The sequence below is a fragment of the Hetaerina americana genome, unplaced genomic scaffold (genome assembly GCF_022747635.1).
Source record: "Hetaerina americana unplaced genomic scaffold, ioHetAmer1.1.p SCAF_3, whole genome shotgun sequence".
Lineage (NCBI taxonomy): Eukaryota > Metazoa > Arthropoda > Insecta > Odonata > Calopterygidae > Hetaerina > Hetaerina americana.
Window position 1 is genome coordinate 55,027,049 of NW_027286874.1, and position 20,528 is coordinate 55,047,576.

Sequence of the window (20,528 nt, forward strand, 5' to 3'; positions counted from 1 at the left end):
CAGGAAATCCCGATGTCGTCATTATATAATTTTATTTGTATTTGTGCAAATTATAAAACTGTATCCATTTGATGTGCTCGGTCTAAAGCAAACCGTCGCACAAACAATTCGAACAGTATTGCTAGGTCCCTTCTCCATCCACTGATCTTTTAGTCAGATGAAAATAGTTTGGAAGAATGTAATAAGGGGTAAAGTAATATTAATTTGATATTTTTAGTACCTTGAAAGTCACCGCTAGGGTGTATGGCAGGGGGTGAATACACACCAGAATAATTTTGACCCGAATATTTTTACCTTTCCGCAGTCAGAAAACGCTATCATGATCTTTCATCGTTCGTGGAAAAAATGACATCTTAAATATATATATTCTCTAAACTTAATCCCTCTAACTTTATAGGCATAATCTCGCGTACGATGGGGGTAATAATACATTTCCAATATCATTGCTAAAGAGACATCCTTCCAATTTATGCTAGAGATTTAATCTGTAATTTTATCATCGCTCCTAGAGTGATTCCCTTCCTATATCTAATAATTTGGCTACGCTACTTAGTTTATCATTACAGCGTCTTACAAATCTAGCTCCTCTACGCTGCACGCGAACCAATTCGGCAATTAATCCAACTTCGTGAGGATTCCATATACTTGCCGCATATTTTAAAGGAGGCCTAACTAGGGAAAGAGAACATTTCTCTTTGACCTTTTCGTCACATTTACCTAATACTCTTCTAATAAATTCTAATATGTTGCTAGCTTTTCCAAATATTCTCCACATGTGTTTCACCCAGGAGAGATCGTGAGTGAGGGTAACGCCTTGGCATTTAATCGAGTCTGCACATTCCATTTCGGTGTTTCCAATGCAGTCGGCGCTCGCGTGGGAATTGCTCTTTTTCCAAAAATGTACAACTACGCACTTTGTTAAGTTTAATTCTAATAGCCAAGTGTCGCACTAGCGTTATGTAGCATTAAGGTCATCTGACAACGCTGCTTTGTCCTCAGGATCACGGATATCACGGTAAACCACTGCATCGTCGGCAAATAAACGTATCTTATTACTGACTAATAGTGCCGTTAACGTAAAGTAGGGAGAAAAGAAGTCCGATTACAATTCTCCTGGGAACATCTGAAGTAACTGATATTGCATTTGCGCTAGCTCCTGTATGCCTGTGTATACCTGTATGACTATTCTTTGCATCCGACCATTCAAAAAATCTTTAATTCAACCCCGGATAATTTTATGTATGCCATGTGCTTCTAGTTTTGTGAGTAGTTTACTATGAGGTACTTTGTCAAAGGCTTTCTTAAAACCTATAAAATTCGCGCCCAATGGAACATTGCTCTCTCCCGAATAAAAAAGCAAGAATATCATGAACAGAAAGCGCTAGTCGTCTTTCGCAAGCATTCGGAAACCGTGCTGATTTTTCATTTATAACTACTGACTATCGACGTGTCTCACAATCGAACTAGCAAGTATATGTTCCATAACCTTGCACGAGATGGATGTGAGGAAAATAGGTCTGTGATTGCTCGACTCTTCCCTCTCTCCGTTTTTAAACATAGGTGTTACGTTAGCCGTTTTCCAATCTTTGGAAAACTTGCGATCTACTAGCGACTTCTTAAATATGATTTCCGGATACCGTGCAGTTTCCGACGCTCAATAGCTTCCCCATGAATCTTGATGTACGTTATGCTGCGCATTATATCGACGGCGGGGTCTGGCGAGGGTATTGCAATTCCCACAGAAAATATTTCACCATAAAATCTCCATTTTTACTATTTACTCAATAGTTGAGCGATGTTTCCCGCTCATCATATTTTCCGCCGGGCACGTCCGCGATAAGTGTATATTCATCATTTGTATTTAGAACCTAATGAGTCGAGGAGATACGACTAGCATCTTTGCAAGTATTGTAGCGCTGATCCCGTTACTTTCGAAAGTGCTGCTATCAATGAATTAGAGGATAATATTTCACGTTTTAAATTATAAGAAACTTCTCATTGACTCTCAGTGATTTTTGGCGGCGTCTTCATGAATTACCAAGGAGCAGCGTAGAATACAAAATCATCAAAAGATTGAGGTGGGAAGCAAGTGAAACAAATCGCATTTCCAAACAATTGCGTGTCCCACAGCTAACCCCATACGCAAGGTGTTTCGTAGCGCCATACAAAACATAATCCGAACAAAATGCATTAATCAGCGACTATAACTGCATATCCTTGAACCAACGCCTCTTGAGCCGATTGGAGCGATAGTTTTCCCAGTTCTGAATGCATGACGGGCGTCAAGGTTAGCGAGGGTCTAAATATGGGTTTTAAAAAAGTTACCCTGGGGCATAGCCCGACGGGATTCCCAAACTGAGAATCATCCCTCCCCCTAATGGACGCATGAATATATTCTACTCGCTGTCTTCTATCTTTATCCGTTCTTGTGGCTCTGCACCGGTGACGGTATTTTAACGCACCTACAGCAAATAACTAAACACCTTCGACTTAAGGACAATACATTCCCATGGGAATCTAGAATAATATCTGCTGCGTGATTGATCAACGTGAAGTAAAGCATCTGTGCAATTATTGCTTCATCCTTTTATTATTAGAATGATGACCTTCAGAACACAATGCCTAATTCGCTTAATTAAAAATTGTAGACGTAGAAATCTTGCATGAAAACATTTATTAAGCTGACGAAAAAAACCGACAACCTCTTGCTTTGTTTTTTTAATCATGAATACTTTTTTGAAGCTGATAGAAGTTTTTTAAATGTTCGCGTGTATCCAATGAGGTCACATTACTGGATCTGCGTCGTAAGAAAATACGTAACAAATTTTTATGCATACATTTGGCAACGTTGTAGTGTTGCCTGCCGTCAGTCCCGTGAACCCAATGACGTCTTAAATCCAGGTGCCAGCTGGTATTGGGAAACCAAAACAAACAAAATGGCTGATGCAGAAGCAGCATCCTCGAGTAGTGAGCAAAATTCTGCTTATTTTGCTGGAGAATCTTCAAGTAATCCTCCCGAAGAGCAGGAGCCTAAAGAAGAAAACTATGAGCCTGATGCGAAACGCAAAAAGGTCGAAAAGGCCTCTGATCCAGCTGCCGAAAAATTAGAGCACAGGCTTGGAGGAATCCTGTGCTGCGCCGTTTGTTTAGACCTACCCCGTGCTGCAGTGTACCAGGTTAGTCGTGCTTATTATACGAGTATCATGTTTAATGTGCATCATTTCAGTTTAAGCTGATGAATCGTAAATAAATTCATATTTTTCTTAATTTTGCGTGCACTTTGAGCTGCAATTGAAAAGATATTAAGGACTACTTCTCAGAGTGGCATGAAGTAGTCCTTGATATTGATTTATCACTGTCAACCATTTTAATGTGTAATTTTTTTCAGTGTTTTTGCATGCCAGCGTTATGTCTGTAAAATTATTTGGGCAGTTCACTTTATTATTTGAGAAATAAATTCTACCTACTGATTATTTTACCGTATTTGTAATCATTTGTTGCCAAAAAAAACTTGGTTATTTGTAAATTAATTCTGTGATAAGCCCGAGTCACATAGGTATAAAAAAATGATATTTTACCCAGGTGAAATATTCGGTTTAATTGTGTCCATAAGTGTGTTCAGAGATAATTTATACTAAATCTGTGAGTTGTACTTGTCTAATATGTTTCTTTTCAGTGTTTTCATGTATTTATATCATTTGGTGTCATTGATTGGAACAAATTCAGTATGTGGAAAAGGCTTTTTACCGTCATATATTTGTTAATTGTATCTATTGTTTGACAAGATTATAATAAAGTAAATGGAAAGCATAAATGTTATTCTGTCCTCTCCATGAGCCTTATCCTTCATCATGTTTATCCTTGGGGGTTGAAAGACAGTCGTATACAGCGGCGTGAAGTACCATTAATGACTGAGTATTTCTTGATCTTGAATATTTATCTGCAGTAACACGTTTTTCTTTGAGGTTTACCTCCATTTGTGTTCCAAAATTTTAAGATACCAATGAAATTCCATAGATTTTGCCTCGTGGATTATTTTCATTCTGGTGCACTATTATTGAATGAGGTAATTGACATTGAAACAATTTTTTGACGACTTAATCCTAATAAGTTCAAATGAAGTGTATTTTCTTTGGCTGATAATGTTAAAGTTCGTATCATTTCAGAAGTAGTTGTTAGCACCACATTTTTTAAATATTTTTGAAGTGGATGGAATGGCTTCTACTGTTCATAAATAGGGAAAAAAAGTAATTCCCCAGTACAAAAGCAATGTAGTCACTATATCATAAGAAATGAGGTGTGTTTTTTTGAGTTGTCACCCTAATTTTTTCCAGCTAGTCATATTGGAAAACTATATTCATCTCATAGACCATTCTACACAATTTAGAGTGGTTTCATTGCAGAAGTTATCAAAGGAAAAAGATACTTTGGGGGAATAAACATTAAATTCATAACCACACTATGCATTTCTTCTACAGAGTTGTCGTGCGAGAGTTTTCACCTATTTAGAGTTTTTTTTAATGCTTGTAGATCTGGTTTTCTAACAAAACCAAAAGTATTATGGGAGGTAATTTTTCATGGTTATCCTCTTCTCTGGTCACCATTCCTTATGAATGGCTATATTGAGGCCTCTTACCCATTTAAATACTTGTTTTCAATGCTTTCCTTGGTGCGGCCTTCTCGGCTCTTGGGTGCTTCTCATTTTACAACTGGTGCTGGTTCATGCCCAGTGCACCAATGGTCATCTCATGTGTGCCGGTTGCTTCACCCACCTGCTAGCCGATGCTCGTCTCCGCGATGAGGTGTCAACATGCCCGAATTGTCGGGTTGAGATTGGGCGGAGCTCGGCCTCACGCAATCTCGCAGTTGAAAAGGCAGTCAGCGAGCTTCCTGCAGAGTGTCAATTCTGCAATCGAGAATTTCCTAGAAATTCACTTGATCGCCACCAGCAGTTTCTCTGTGAGGAGAGGTGAGTCATCTTATGACTGCCTTCTGGGAAATAAGGGCATTCATTTTTGAGTGGCTGTGGATCCTGCATGGTTCATCAAAATGTTTAACTCACACAGAGTTTTAAAATGGTGGCCTTTCATTCATATTTAGCCATGTTAAGTAGTTTTTATGTACTCGATAATCTTTTCACCTAAATTGCATTCTTGCCAGTATTCTTGATGTGAACATATCAAAGGTACAGGAATAGTTAGCATTAATAATTAATGTATGGAAACTGATTTGGAAGATTTTAAATTTTAAACTACAACAGCCCTAAACTTAATCTAATTTTCGCCTAATTTGAAAGTTTTGAGTTTTAAAATTTGAGTAATCAGTTCCTTCCTCATTGAACCCTACGTAGCAAAACAGTTGATGCATAAAATTGTTAGCTCCTGCAAGTATTATTTCACAGAAGGCAGTAAGATGACCAGTTATTTAATGGAACATCAAAAGTTTATTTCCCTCCGCAAAGCATTTTTTCTAACAGTATTTGGTCTCTGGTGGTAAATCTTAATAATAAACAGTATAAGTATTCACTGTTCCTTCAACTGCTCAATGTGTACTTGCAGTAAAAGCACATTCCCATACTTTCCTCATTCCCAATTTTTCCAATAAGGTAAATCTACTGAAGAACAAGATAATGAAGACTTCATGAGGAAACTTGTAAGCGCATGGGTTTTTACCCTAATGATATGGCATTAAGTCAATTGTATGGACAAATTTGGTCAGCTGATGACATGTTCACAATTTTACCACGTGGTTATTCTCAACCAATTAAGTCTTTATTTTGGTAATGTGACAAATGTGAATCGTATTAAGGAACTGTGAATCTATAAAATTCAAATTAATAATTTTAGTCACGTTTTATTCTAGTAATTTTTGCCAGTGAGAGTAAATTTAAGCTGTTAATTCAAGTAGGCACAAGCCACACTTCCTACCCCTCCACATTAAAAAAATTTAACAAGCATGGCCTTTATAAATTTCTTTAGCTATAATGAGAAATGTGGAAAGACAAGTCATGGATGTTCTGGTAAATTGGGAACTTGTGTCATTCAGAAAAAGACTAACATTAAATGATATAAGTTTGAACCTAATTTTTTTTTGGAAAATAAATTTTCAAGTAGTTGGAAAACCCAGTTTTTAAGAAAATGCACAAAATATAACTGAGTGAAACTTTGTTTTTCCATTTGAAAACATTGGCATTTTGCATAAACTGAACATAAAGATGATGGAAATCCAAACTAACTGCCAAATTTTCAGTGGAATATAGAAAGCCATTTCACCTAGTGCTTTTTGTGTATGTTTAACCTTTACCTTTTAACTGCACAAATTTTTTCTTGTTTACATTTGGGGAGTCTTAATTGTCACTCATAGTTAATCATTCTCCCATCAAAGGGACTCGTCCGGTTGTGTAATGTTGCCTATTTTGTGAAAATGAATGAATGTACTTTAAATTTTTCTGAGAAAACTATAAAAGATATATTTGCCATTTGTTGTTTGCAAGTTAAATAGTTTTATTTTGCACTCCGTTAAGTAATTGACCATATTCACAAAAATTGAGAGACACTCAACTTGGGCTTTGGGTCCCTGGCACACTGGTGGATTTAGGATCACCAGCTGCCGATTTGCTCGCATTGGCTGCCCATGGAGAGGGCCATGGCATGAGGCAAGCAGTCATGAGGCTGCCTGTGCCCACCCAACACGCACAGGACTTGAAGTGATGGAGGCTCTTCAGGCCGCCAGCGTTGTGGAGGAAAGAGAGAAACGACTCTATGACAATATCTTTGAGTTGCTCTCTTATGAGAAGATAACATTTAATGGTAAGAGTCTGGAGTAGGTCTTTACCGAGGAGATCAAAAAACTTTTTTTCACTCCATTCTAAAGCAAAAGTTGTTTTAAGTGATATGTCAAGGAATAAAATGTGGCAAGTTTCACTCAAGAGTTATGTGGAATATTGATTTCTGAGGTATACAAAGCCATGGCACTTCAAATAGCCCTTCTGGTCATCTATTGGATGAACTTAACTGTCTCAAAGATTTTGTGATTAAAATCCCACTATTAGCTCTTTTGAATTCAAAATAATTTTACCATCATTACAAGCCCCTTTTATGACTTCATTTAGGCTGAGAAGGCTATGATGAGGTTGAAAGTAAGTACATTGATGTTTGAATTGAGTTTTTTTTAACATCCTTATTTTTCCATGCCTAAATTCATATTTTTCATTGCAATAATATGGGCAGCAATAATTTTGTACGTTGGCATGGTAATATAATGAAATAACTGATAAGTTGCAGTTGTACTGTGTTAAAAAAGCCAAGTTTACATCATCTAATGGTGAACAATTAAAGTGTCCAAATAACATTATGCTGAGCTAATGGGACAATTCCACTGATTTAGAAAGTGGTTGAAACACAGGTAATAATTTGTCAAGTTGATCGGCGGGTTAATAAATTCTCTGTAGGTTTACCATAGTCTGGTTATGGTGTTCATATGGGCAAGGTGACTTTGTGTGATGTCTACCAAGAGAGCACCCTTATAATTTTTATAGCTGATATTATCTCTAGCAATAAAATGGACCAAATATTTTTGATTAGTCAGACTGAAATACACTTTTACTCCAATGAACAATTTACATTTTTATGTCAGTTTCATACAACCCTCAATGTGCTTCAATACTTAACTGTGTACAGATAGTTAAGAAAGCAGTGCCTTGGTATGATAGTTTTAGTTTGAATCTAAGTAGCATTATAAATTCTCTAAAGTTTATTCATTACTAAAAAATAAATAGTGCCAGGTAAATGTGAGCATATGACATGATCAAAGTGATACCATGATAAGTATTGAATTAGTATTCCGTAGGCAGCAGTATCAGATAAATCCCTCCCTGGATTGCAATAAAATTTTCAGGGGATCGTACTAAATAATATTACATTCATGGAAGTAAACATATATTTGCTACATATAGTCATCCCCAATATCAAATTACTTTCAATCTATGTAATTTACAGACACTTAAAAATGTTTTTGTTTATTATTGTGTGATATTTCTGTAGGTCTTCAACATGACCATCTTATTTTTATGCTACCTAATCTTTAGCCTTTGCCTGAATATTACTCTAGTGAGCACTTAATATTTTAGCTATTTGAAGAAGTTAAATTTTATGTCTTCAGGGTATATTTCTATCTCATTACTCTTAATTTCAGTATTTAGTATGCCTTATTATTTCTGCTTTATCCACATAGCATTATATGTTTTAATATTAAGTCATTGAAAATTAACATTCCGTATCCAAGCGATTTTTACTGGCCCCAAGTAATTCAAAAAGGTGGGTTAACATGGAGCATTAACTTTTGTATTGCTAAGTATGGTGATGATGAGGAGTGACATGGCAGTTGAGGCGGGTAACTGTATAAGGTATTTTGTTTGAAGGGGCCAGAACACAAAGTGTTCCTATCCTGATTGTGCAGCACTGAGACAACATTCCGTTTATAAGTCATTTGAATTGGTTGTAGCAATTAAAGTGTTGCATTTTTTAAATTCTGATTATGTTCATAATATGCCTGTTTGTCTTCAATGCCATAAGCAGGAGTATACCACTGAAAGTCATGATTTCTACTGTACCTAATGTTTTTCTCTGTACTTGGTTTGTATAAAAAGTATTGGGAAAAGTTTCAGAAAAATAGATTTATGTCAGTTAATGCTACAATGCCTCAAAATTCCTCAATTTACATCCCTTGAGCATTGATACACTTTTGCTAGTAGGTTTTCCATGACTTGAAGGCTCCCTGGTCAGCAGATTCCTGAAGATCCTAATGGGTACCCGTGCAAGCTTCTTTGATGGCACTTCGGGTCGTATGGTGGTGTCCTTTGAGGGAGGATTGCACTTTTGGGAATAGGAAACAGTGTGTTGGTGCCCAGGTCAAGACTAAGGGGGTCAGGGAATCTTCATGATTCCATTGCAGGAGGCCTTTGCAAGCGGTCACTTGACTCTGCTCTTGGTCATCCATCAAGATCTTCAGGTCAAGTTTATCGCAGGTCTTTCACATCACCAATTTTTCAGTGTTAATGGTGTGCACTATCATCTAATCATTGCCTATACGATCTGTGATCATGTGCACTGCTAACCAATGGTCTGAATTCAGCACTCGATGTAGGCATTAGGAAACAATTGTTACCTATACTTTTTATACAAACCTTGTATGTATGGAGGATATTTGTTTTACAGGTGCTACATGAACCAACATAAAATACTTGCTTTCAAAGGAAAACTCAAATTGCCCATAGTAAAATTGAAGGCTGTTGATAGGTTCATTTAAGTGAAATAAAATTTCGTGCAAAAAGCCTTGTAAACTATTGGCAATGAGGTATATCAATTTCTTCCTAAAATTCCTATTCCTTAGTGATTACTATTAAATAAAAAATTTTCACACTGCAGTGACAAGTGGATGTAAGGCAATCCATTTTAAGAGCCATTAGGTAGACATTGAAATTTGGCATTAACTCGAGAAGAATTCTTGTGGCACATATAGGAAGCGTGTAATGTCCACTTTGTAGGTGTACTAATTGGCTTTTGTAATTACTTTCTTTAAATTGTCAAGGGATTTATGTAAATATATTCAAGTTTATGCTTCATATGTCCCATAATATCTGTCACTGTGGATATTTTTCGAAAAATTGCTTCTAAAGATTTGCAGATGAAGCCGTACCGATCAGATGAACTTGTACACAAGCTCTTCTATGAGACAAGTAGGTTCTCTGCTTTCAACAATCAGTGGGTGGTGAAGGCTAGAGTCACTGGCAGTCAGAGAGATCCGACTCAGAGTTCTCACCGAGAGATCACATATCAGGTGAGTTGACCCTCCATCCTATTTCAGATGCAACAATTCCTTCACATAGTATCTTCACCTAACATTAAATAAAATTTCTTTAATTAAAAAGTTGACAGATTTTCCATCATTAAAAAAATAAACTGATATTCATGACCTCACTGTTGCATTTTGTCAGTTTTCATTTCTTGGGGAAAATTTATGCTCCTATGAAAACCTCGTCCATTTTCAATTTGAGGTTTTGACAACCAAATGTCTAGAACTCTTTTATTTATCTCATCATCATTTGACCATCTTTACTACCATGTACTTGAATTCTGTGCTTTAGCTGATTCTGAAAACTAAGTCAGCTGCCCCAATGAGTGTTCACCATCTGGTTGTTCACGGGCCCTTTGGCGATGCCCGTGTCTTGCATCGCATCAACCGGTTCGACTTCTCTGACCAAGACAGCGAGTGCCCAGAGGTGCAGTTGCCTCTTGCAGATGAAGCTGAATGCAATCGTCTGCTTGCATCAAAAGCCATCAACTTCAGGTACTGCTTGTTTAAAATTAGACTACGTATTTTGTATTCATGAGCAGTCATGAGTTAAGTGTTTCTTAAGTTTTTTCAAGAAATTGAGTTGCAAGTGAATATCCTGCATATTACATTTCCATAATATTTCTCAACTATGAGCCACAAATTAAAAAGGATGCAACAGATCATGTGATAAATGTATAAATACATTTTGCTGCAGCAAAAATGTATCTAAGGATGTTTTTTTCATTGAATAATAGCTTGCTTACTTAGAATAAGTGTGAAGAACCTTAGATTCATTTAAAATTTATCCCCTTCATCTTTTTTTCCATAATCTGATGATTTTTTCAGTATTCACATTGGGAGAGAGGAGATATTAGTCTTTAGTTTGTTGCAAGGTTTTCCAGTTTAGAGCAAGCAGGTAAAAGCTATTCATTTTATGCATCAATTATTGTGAATTTTCATTTATTTGAATGCTATTGGAAATCTTTATAGTCTATCCTTGGCAGATACATAATTATCAGTTAGCTTCTATTTGTGACTATTGTCAACAGTAACAGAACTGTGGTTCTCACCCTCCATGAAATTTAAATATTTGCTAATAAGAATCTTCAATTAATGAAGATGACATGTCAGAATCTGAGTATCATGGAGCCTTTAGCTTTGTATACCTTCAGTTTGATTAGATAATAATATGAAAACTAAATGCTTAATTACCTATTTAGGTTTATAAAAATGATATTAAAATAGAACCTAATTTGATTGATGGCATGTGAAATTCATCTTATTATTGTTTAGGGTAAAATGGGGGTTGTAATGAAAAATCTTACTGGAGACAAAATAGTTAGCTAAAGTAAGCTTTTAAAATTATCTTCTGAGTATATTGTCTAAATTAAGTCAATTCTGTCATATTGGTGCCACCAAAAAATTAAGGAAAATCTAGCGCAGTCCTACTTAATTTCAGTTTCTTTACAATTATATTTCAATAATGACTGCCAATAGAAATAATTGAACTTCTATTTATGATGCATATGTGATTAACTCCTCCTGCAACCATTAGAATTCATATCTAGTGATTGATTATTGTCTTTGTTTTAATGTTATGAGGTTGAAAGCAGAGAATTGGCGTGTTTCTTCCTCCATCATTATGCATATATTTGCAAAAATAGCATGTAATAACTCACATTAATATGCTATAGTCAGACCAATATTATATAAATGATTCTAACTTTTAATATAGAGAGCCTGCTACTGCTACCTTATGAGCTACTTTCCAAACAGAATTTCAACTGCTAAGTAAACAATTATTGTGACTTTTTACTAATTTGACTAATATACCCTAACATATAGCAATCACGGTTGTAATAACTGCTTTCAGAACAATTGAAGTACAAGGTTTGCATAAAAAAAGTATGAGGTTAAAGTTTTGTAAAAATATAAATTAATTGTCTGACATTGTTACAATGCCTCAAAATTCTTCAAAGTACATCCATTGAGTGTCGACACACTTTTGCCTGTGGCTTTTCCATGACTCAAAGGCTCCCTGGTGGACAGATTCCACAAGCTCCTTAAGGGTATGCATGCAACCTTCTTTGACGGCACCTAGGGTTCAGTATGGTGGTGTCCTTTGAGGGTGGATTTCACTTTTGGGAATAGAAAATAGTCTGCTGGTGCCAAGTCGGGACTGTCCAAAAACTCGGGGTCTTCTTCCAAGAGTTGCAGCAAATCTTCTCTAGCAGACACTCAACTCTGCTCTTGGTCGTCCATCAAGACCTTTGGGACGAGTTTAATGCATGTCTTTTACATCGCCAAATTTTCAGTGGTAATGGTGTGCGCTGTCATCTAATCAATGCCGATACAATCTGCGATCATGCACCCACTTCACTGATGCTCTGAATTTAGCACTTCACGCACACATTGCATGTTGTCGTCGGTTCTTGATGTCAATGGCCGTCCAGCATGGGGCTAGTCCTCTACCCTCCCTCAGCCATCTTTGAAGAGCTTGCGCCACTTAAAAACCAGTTTTTGACCTGTTTTCATCCTTGGGCACTCCACAAATCATGCCCAACATCTCTGTACCCGAATTCCCGAGTCCAAAACAAAATTTGATGCCATACCGCTGTTCAAACGTTCACTGCATTTTGTGCTTGCACTGATTCACTCAACGGGGGTCCATTAAAAACACCTAGCCTGAATAAACGCTCTCAGGCGATTGGTGCGTGTTAAGGCCAGACATACCACCACTGAGCCAGCACTGTCCGAGCATGCTGTGACGTAGTCACTTCGGGATAAAATTGTTTGAGATACTTTTATACAAACCTTGTTTAATTTGGCATAGCATACCCTTTTAAATGAGTGTAAGTTAGGTAGAATGAATTTAGAATAGAAGAACAGTGTATTGTAGTGTAGGTTTTGTCTGGTTAGGTAAGGCTGAGGAAAGTAGGAGTGTGCAATCTGTCCTTCAAAAAACTTATCTTAAACAGCAGACCACCATGTAAAAAATAGTAACCCCATTATAAAATCCCCCCCTATTTTTAATCCATTGTATTAGAATGAAATTAATGTCAGCCAGGCATAGTGAAATCTGTCAAGCAGAATGTTATCATTTAATTATTTCAAAATGCAATTATTTCAGAGTGGGACATGCCTGAAGGCACTATTCACACAATCTAACATTGAAGGTCTATTTTAAAATATACTACTAATCTTGCTCAATTGTCATGTTAATTTTTTGTTTCAACAATGTAACATAGCATGTCTAATGAAGTCAGCTCCTCTTTTTAATAAATGGCAAATTCTATAAGTGTGATGTTGAAGAAGTATCTTTCATATTTTCAGAACACTTTAAGGAAAATGCTTTTAAGGAAGAAATAACAAAAATATAGAGTTGAAATAAGTTTTTGAGTCACATTAAATCAATTTATGTCCTGCTGCAAAGAGTAGAAAAGTGGATGAATTCTTGGTTTAAAATTTCCATGATATAGTGAACCAAAAGTAAATTGGTTTATCATTTTAAATGTTCATCTCACTCTATTTAGCCGAAAAATGCTCCACAAATTATGAATTAGTCTGTCATGCTATTTGCATAAAGATAGCATAAGCATTATTTTAATCTGAGCAAAAGCATTATTAATATCTGAGCTTAAGCATTATTAATATCTGTATCATTCTACCATATTTCATTTGTATTTTTTTCAAATTTATAAAATGAATTGGCAAGACAATAAAAGCATACTTTTTTTAACTGTTATCACGTGATGTCAATCTCATGTCCTTCATAAAAGAAAAATTCATATTCAATCTAGTGTTTCCGATTCTATGGATGATTGCTACGAATATGGTTTTACTTTGGCTGAGCATGAGCCAGTCTACGTCAGGTATCTGTAATTGTCCTGGATATTTACTCTTTTTGTCTGATAAAGGCTTTATTTCTTATATTAGTTCAAATTTTATGACTGTTTCATTTCTTTGCATGTGCATCAACTGTCAAAAGAAATAATTTTTCAACTTAACAAAAAATGAAATCAAAAACTGTTTTCCTAAATTTAGTCTTTTATGCTTTTTCCCCATTTTTTATTTCATTTACCCAAATCGTGGATGTGAATACAATTCAAAATATTCACTTGATTATAGCACCTATTCTTAAAGGCGAATGGTAACTTTTTGAGCTTCCATCCAAAAAGCATATTACAAGAAGTTGATCCGATGCCCATTGTTTTAACACTGATAAACTGAAAATCAAAATGTAATGCCTACCCAGTGAAATGATTTATTTGGTCTGCTTTGTTAAATATTTGAGTGCTTGGCATTGTTCCATTTCTTGCTTTCCAGACTCATCATGTTTTTGGTGTCCAAGTGAGAGAAGGAACCAGCCTAAAAATGTTGCTTTGCAAGACGTAGAGAAATAAAAGTGGAATCTCCTCTCTGTTGCTAGAATGTTGTTAGTTAATCTGCCAAAGGAGCTGAAGATTTTTAGTTCACGAAGTTTCTAGGAGAAATACAGTTTTTATTCATCTATAGATTTATATATTTACTGAATATGGTGCATATTCATGATACCATTGAATTCAGCGCACTTATTTTATAATATCTTTATTATATATAATGGTTAATTTTACCCTGTGAATTTGTTATCCCAGCATATATTTAGCAACCTGTGATTATGGTGACCTCACTGAAGTGGTGTTACTTATTAGCTTTACTTTGAAAGTTTTGCCTGCTCAGCTATTTTTTTTTTTAACTTTACAATAAGAGAGAAGAAAAATAATGTGGAGTTTCAGTAAATATTTTATTTTATAAGCAAAGTCTTTTCTCTAGTCTTGTCTGTAATGTCAGCATAACTGATTCTTAATGTGCTCAAGAGAAGTCCTACTCATTATGTAGTCAATGATATTGTTGTACCTGTTAGCTACTGAAACCTCATTGCTATGTAGGAAACCGTCCACAGCAGAATGCTTTGGTTTCAGTGGTATGTATCAACTCACATTAGCCTCACGTGCATTTCAACCGCTTGAATCTCCTTTTTGTGTATCATCACTCAGTGTAAAACAAGTGCAAATATTTCACAAGATATCTCGCAGGAGTTCACAACTCTGTTGACATTGAGTCAGTAACAAGGTGGAAACCAGACAAGTTTTTGAAGTGTGTTTCCTTAGCCTTCAGATGACACAGATGAGTTCTATTCAGATATTATTTTGCAATTGTCCCTGAAATATCTTAGTGGCAAGGAGTGTAGAAATGTTGGAATGGTTTTAACTTTGATGTAATGTACATGAGGCAGTTTAAAATGGTGGCTGACAGAGCAGGTCACTAATGGTAATCTATGTACGAATTTCATCAGGCAAAGTTAAACTTTAAGGTAGGTTCAGGTGAAGAAGTTTCATTATTTTTTGGAGACTTAAAACTCAATTTTTTGGAGAAAGGGATTTCCCTTTTGTGTGAGGTGGGATTCTCCGAATTTGCCATTAAGTATGTGGTCCCACTCTACTTACCATCTTCTATATTCCCTCTTGCAGTAATAAGTGATATCATGCTGGGGAAGTACATAACTATTGTATCTGGGGCTCTCTACTACTGGCCTCCCTCCTATCATTCTGTGATCATAGAATAAAGCATAACAGTATAGTTTAGTGAATTTTATATTTTTCCAGTAGGCATCCAGGGTTCTGAAACAGTTCACCCCCTGTGCTAGAATCGTAATATATTAAGATTAATTTTCTTCTGACTGTGTTATAGAGAAGTTACATTTACTCTCAAAATTTATAATCATGTTGCAATTATCAAATTTTAAAGTAAATCCCATCCATTTTGTCAATCCATGGAGAGAACTAATACTTGTGCAAATGTTTATATTATCTAAGTATTTTTTCTTTCAGAATTATATATTAATCAAGACATTATAGAAATAACCAAAGAATTTCTAATCTTCTTTAATCTATATAAATCCATTGAGTTACGCGAGAGCTTGCTATGAAATATAATAATTTAAAAAGAATTGTCGAGCCTAAGAAAAGGGAGTTGCACCCAACAATAAGGTAACTGGGGTTGAGTTTCCTTATACTTGTAGCCATGTGGTAAAACAAAACAACATAATAATTAGATTTGAATTATAGTGTAGGTATATTTGATGTCAGTTGTTTGAATTCATCAGATTCTCCAAGTTTTTGATGTCATAATTATTGGTGTGCTGAATTACCAATTTGTTGTGAAGTGGCTTTCAGTGTTTGGGAATAAGAAAATTATTCAAATGTACTATTTAATACAGGTATTCCTAGCTTTAAAAGGGATCTTGTCATAAAATAACATTAATTTCAAAATTAATCTGATGCAATAACTTTTTTTTATGTTTTGGAGGCCTTTCATACTTCAATATAAATTAACAGCTTTCAGCAGTTGGGCTGATAAGCCAAATATTTCAATATATTACTGCAAAATGAAACTAAGACCTAATGAGAATGCTCCTATTATTCTTTAAGAATTTTTGTGGCATTAGGTGAAAAAATAATATGAGCCTAGTAGTGGATTGCTACATTCATCTTGTAATGCAAATTATTGTGCAATCATTTTACTTCCTCCTCCAGGAATCGCTCACTGAGACTCTGTATTTTGATATTCTTAATTCCTCCTCAAAAAATTTTGTGATTTTAAATATTCATAATATACAAAAATTCTCAACCAAAATGTTTACTTCACTTGCTACATGGTTCTATAAATGTTTTCATTTGGGCGATTTCAACATGGATATCAAATAAGGCAAATTCAGCCAATTTTCAGTGGCCTAATTCCATGAATCAAGTTTTACCATCTTCCATTATCAATTTTATCTTTTGGTTATTTACAGTTGGTATTAAACCACAATTTCAGTCTAATGAAATAAGAGAAATTGAATCTTGTGTTTTTTCTTTCAAATTCCTTGAGTTGGAAGTTGAGATTTGTTTGTGCTGATTCTAGAGATTGTTTGGAAATGCATTGCATGAAAACCAAAAACGTTCTTTGTACAGTTACTTGCAGATTTATTACAGATTTGCTATGTTTACTCAATTTGATTTCATTATAGTTGTTCTTCTCGTGGAAAATTCTATATTTCAGCCATAAGTCATGCACACTATATTGCTCATTGGATGAGTAGGATTCTTTCGTTTGCTTAAAGGGTATTAGTTTTGGGAAATAATTTTTAAGATTGATAATGGATTCAAGTTGAAAGGACAACAAACGTGGCAAATGAAGATCATTTGACAATTATTATAGAAGTAATTTGAGCCCACAGTTAATTGTTTATTTAGGGTAAGAAATGTATTGAAAACTTTAAATTTTGATCATGATGAGTCAACAGTAAATATATATATGCTCAACATGAAAATAGTTTGAAATCATATGCTGGAGCAAATTTTCTATAATTTGTATATTTTTGAGATCATTTAATTACCAGGTTTGGCCCAGTAAGGGTTGTTCTTGTCCAAATAATTTTGCTAGACTAACTAACCACTGATGCCATTTGTACTCCCAAAGACATGCTATGTCAACACATCCTTCCCAGTGTTGAAAACAGGTTCAGTAATTTCTTTATTAATACTTTCTATTGTGTTAATTCCTGCTCAACAATAAAAAAATCCAGTTATGTAAGATATAGATATTTGCCAGTAGGTAATGGTTTTGCCTTGCAATTTAATATTCTCATGATTTTATGATGATTCATTAGTTTTTTTAATCAGTTTTCACTTACAGTAATATGTTGAGATAACTATAGGTCTTATTCATGATTCTCCTATTTCTATGACATATCTCTGTGACACCATAAGCTATTAACATAAGCAACCTCATTAGAATAACAAATCTTCTACGATGTCTTATTCGTACAATTGATGCAATAACTATCCAAGCAGTTTTCATCAAATATTTGAAGCATCTTGGTTCTTTTGTTTCCTCAGTTAAAACTTCTCATTAGGCAAATCAACATAGAGCATTCCTAGACTGTCATGATGAAAGTCGGTTGAAACTTGAAATCTGTGTACAGAAAAATTTGACTAGCTCATGTTTATGGTGAATGGTTGAGTCTTTTGCTAATTTTCAAATAGTCACATAATTTGCCATACTTGGAATTCTGATATCAATATCAGTTCAATGTATTTGATTAACTTTGAATTTATATTGGAACCATTTTAAAACTAGGAAAACCTTTAATGCCGTTAAAATTATAAAACTATGATAAATACATAATTAAAGATTTGATTTTTTCACATTGGTATTATACTGAATAAATGTATTAAAATATTTCGTATAATTATTGTGTGTTCATAAGTCTATGATGATACTACAATAGCTTAATTATTTTAATTGCTGGTTTCTGTGCTTTAATTGAAATATCTGTCAAATCGTGGAACCAACTCCTCTGTGTGGAGTATTTCTGAAAAATTTTTGTGTTGGTAGAAGTGACTATTATGTGTATGTGAGTCTCCAACTTTCTATGATAGCAAACTTATGTATTTTTTGGTTTCTTTCCATGCAGAAATTTTTCAGATTTTTTAAGTGACATCAAACTGCCAATTTTTTCGTTACAAAAATATTCATGGAACTAAATCAAAAATGTCCATAGGTTATGCAAAGTGATGTTTAACTCTAGGCAATCATTGATAACAAGGAATTTTGCCACAGGATCGTTACTATCATTAATTGGCATTAATATTTAGGCATTGTGAAATTACTTTACTAATATATTTATGGTAAACATTTTCCTTGAACGTTTAGCACATTTAACTCATGAATATGTGTAGTGCTTTCAATTAGATACAGTGGTTTTGTGTAATCTCTCTTGTACTTATAAAGAATAATGCTCATGCACTTAAAATTGTGTGCTTTGTAGTCATACTTGGGAAATTGTATTACAGTAACAATATTTCAAGGTTCTTATTGGTTGATATGCTAATACAATTTGAATTCCAAGTAGCTATGCATTACTGTTTACATTTGAATGCTACTCTATTGGAATATTTAGTATTTTACATTAACTTGTTTTGTTATATATTCAATGGCACACATGCATTGCAATTTTGGATTATTTAAAGATTTTACATTTTAAAACACTCCTAAAATTTAACTGCACTCATCTTTGTTCATTTTTACTGATTAGGAAATGAATATGAGATTCGAGTATTGTATACTTATAAGAGTATTAGGTGATGAAATCATCAGGTTGTCTTAGATATGAAAAAGACAAAGTATGATTGTTAGCAAAATGAAAAGAACGTATCTGGCTTCATTGTCCTGATTAAATATTGGGGGAAATTTTAACATTTCATTGAAAAAATTTGATTTATTTAGATAAGTTACATTTGCAATATTTTGCGTATGGGTTGTTACAATGGGATAAGCTGAACTTCCTTAATTTCACTTCTATATTAGTTACATTGTTTGAGCAAAGTTGCCTATTTAGGCTGATTTTTCTGGAATACAAAACTTACTTTTATGGTAATCATGACTGAAAAATAATGAATGGGTATTAGTAAATTTTAACGATATTTTAATCATACTCAGTGGAGTAAGGGATCGTTGGTGGAATATTAATCATTTATCTCCAATTTAGCGCAGTAAGTTCAATAATCTTTTACATTTCCCAAGAATGACACACACACATATATATTATACATGTATATTATTAGCATTAAGGAATTTAATTATCAATGTGCATATATATTCTTCTATATAAAATGCTTGTATTTTTCAAAAAAGTCGATGATTTAATGTAATTGTCAAACTGCAGTAGAATCTATTTCAATATCTATTCATCCTTCAGTTAAAACATTATTGTTTGGCTAATGAATTCAGTGTAAGGAAAGCCTAGCAGCATTCTATGATTTTATAATGTTCCTTTCCAAAGATTTAATAGTAGGTATATTTTTTGTTCCTTTGTGGTTGTAAGCAATACAGTTACAACTGGGTTTATAGTTCCCCATTGCAATTTTCTGTATTTGGTGTTATTGGGTGTTGTTATTCATTGTCCTCATATTGAGTTTATTGTATGGGATAATGCAGTGTGTCCTTCAGCTTGCTTATTTACTTTATATAGTGGAATAAATCCTAAGTCCTTGGTGCCAGTTCTATATTTTTTAGGCTCTAACATTGCAGTGTTGGTGGCAGTGTTAATTGAAAAAGCAATTTCAATTCAGTAAGTAATGGTGACTGATTGGATAATTATTTTAATTAAGATTGAACATTTTCAGTGAAGGACTGCTAAGGTATCATGTATTTAAATCTTAGTTCAGGTGAATAATTCTCATTTTTGTTATTTCTTTCTAATGTAAGGCTGCTAATTTAAGTAATGCTTGTTCCTATATTTTATTTATAAAATAGTACCATGTAATTAAGCTGAAATCACCTGAAATGGTTATGTATACTGTTAATACTGTTCTTGCATACTTGAAAATACTTTCCACTGAAATTTGTTAACTGCTTTAAAATGCTAGTGGTAATAATAATGTATGAATTTTACTTTCTGTACTTCCATTCTTCAGTTCCATATTTAATTTGTAGTTGCTAGCTGGTACAGGAAGATATATAAATAAATGTTGTAAAATATGAGTGTGTACATGAAAAATTCTCTCTATAGTATGCTGTACTAAAGAGTCTTCTAACATTGCCAAATATTATGGAAAACTGAAAATTAAAATTTTGATACACAACTCACATGGTATTCAATAAGTAAT

At 34.3% G+C, this 20,528-nt stretch overlaps 1 protein-coding gene across 1 annotated transcript; it reads left to right on the forward strand.

Annotated features, from left to right (window-relative positions):
* The first annotated feature begins 2,922 nt into the window (after positions 1-2,922).
* Positions 2,923-20,456, forward strand: LOC139691068 (zinc finger TRAF-type-containing protein 1 homolog). Its single transcript, XM_071588800.1, has 6 exons — positions 2,923-3,176; positions 4,731-4,969; positions 6,598-6,809; positions 9,677-9,837; positions 10,145-10,347; positions 14,161-20,456. The coding sequence occupies exons 1-6, from the start codon at positions 2,937-2,939 to the stop codon at positions 14,186-14,188; spliced, it is 1,083 nt and encodes a 360-aa protein (XP_071444901.1). The 5' UTR covers positions 2,923-2,936; the 3' UTR covers positions 14,189-20,456.
* The last annotated feature ends 72 nt before the right edge of the window (positions 20,457-20,528 follow it).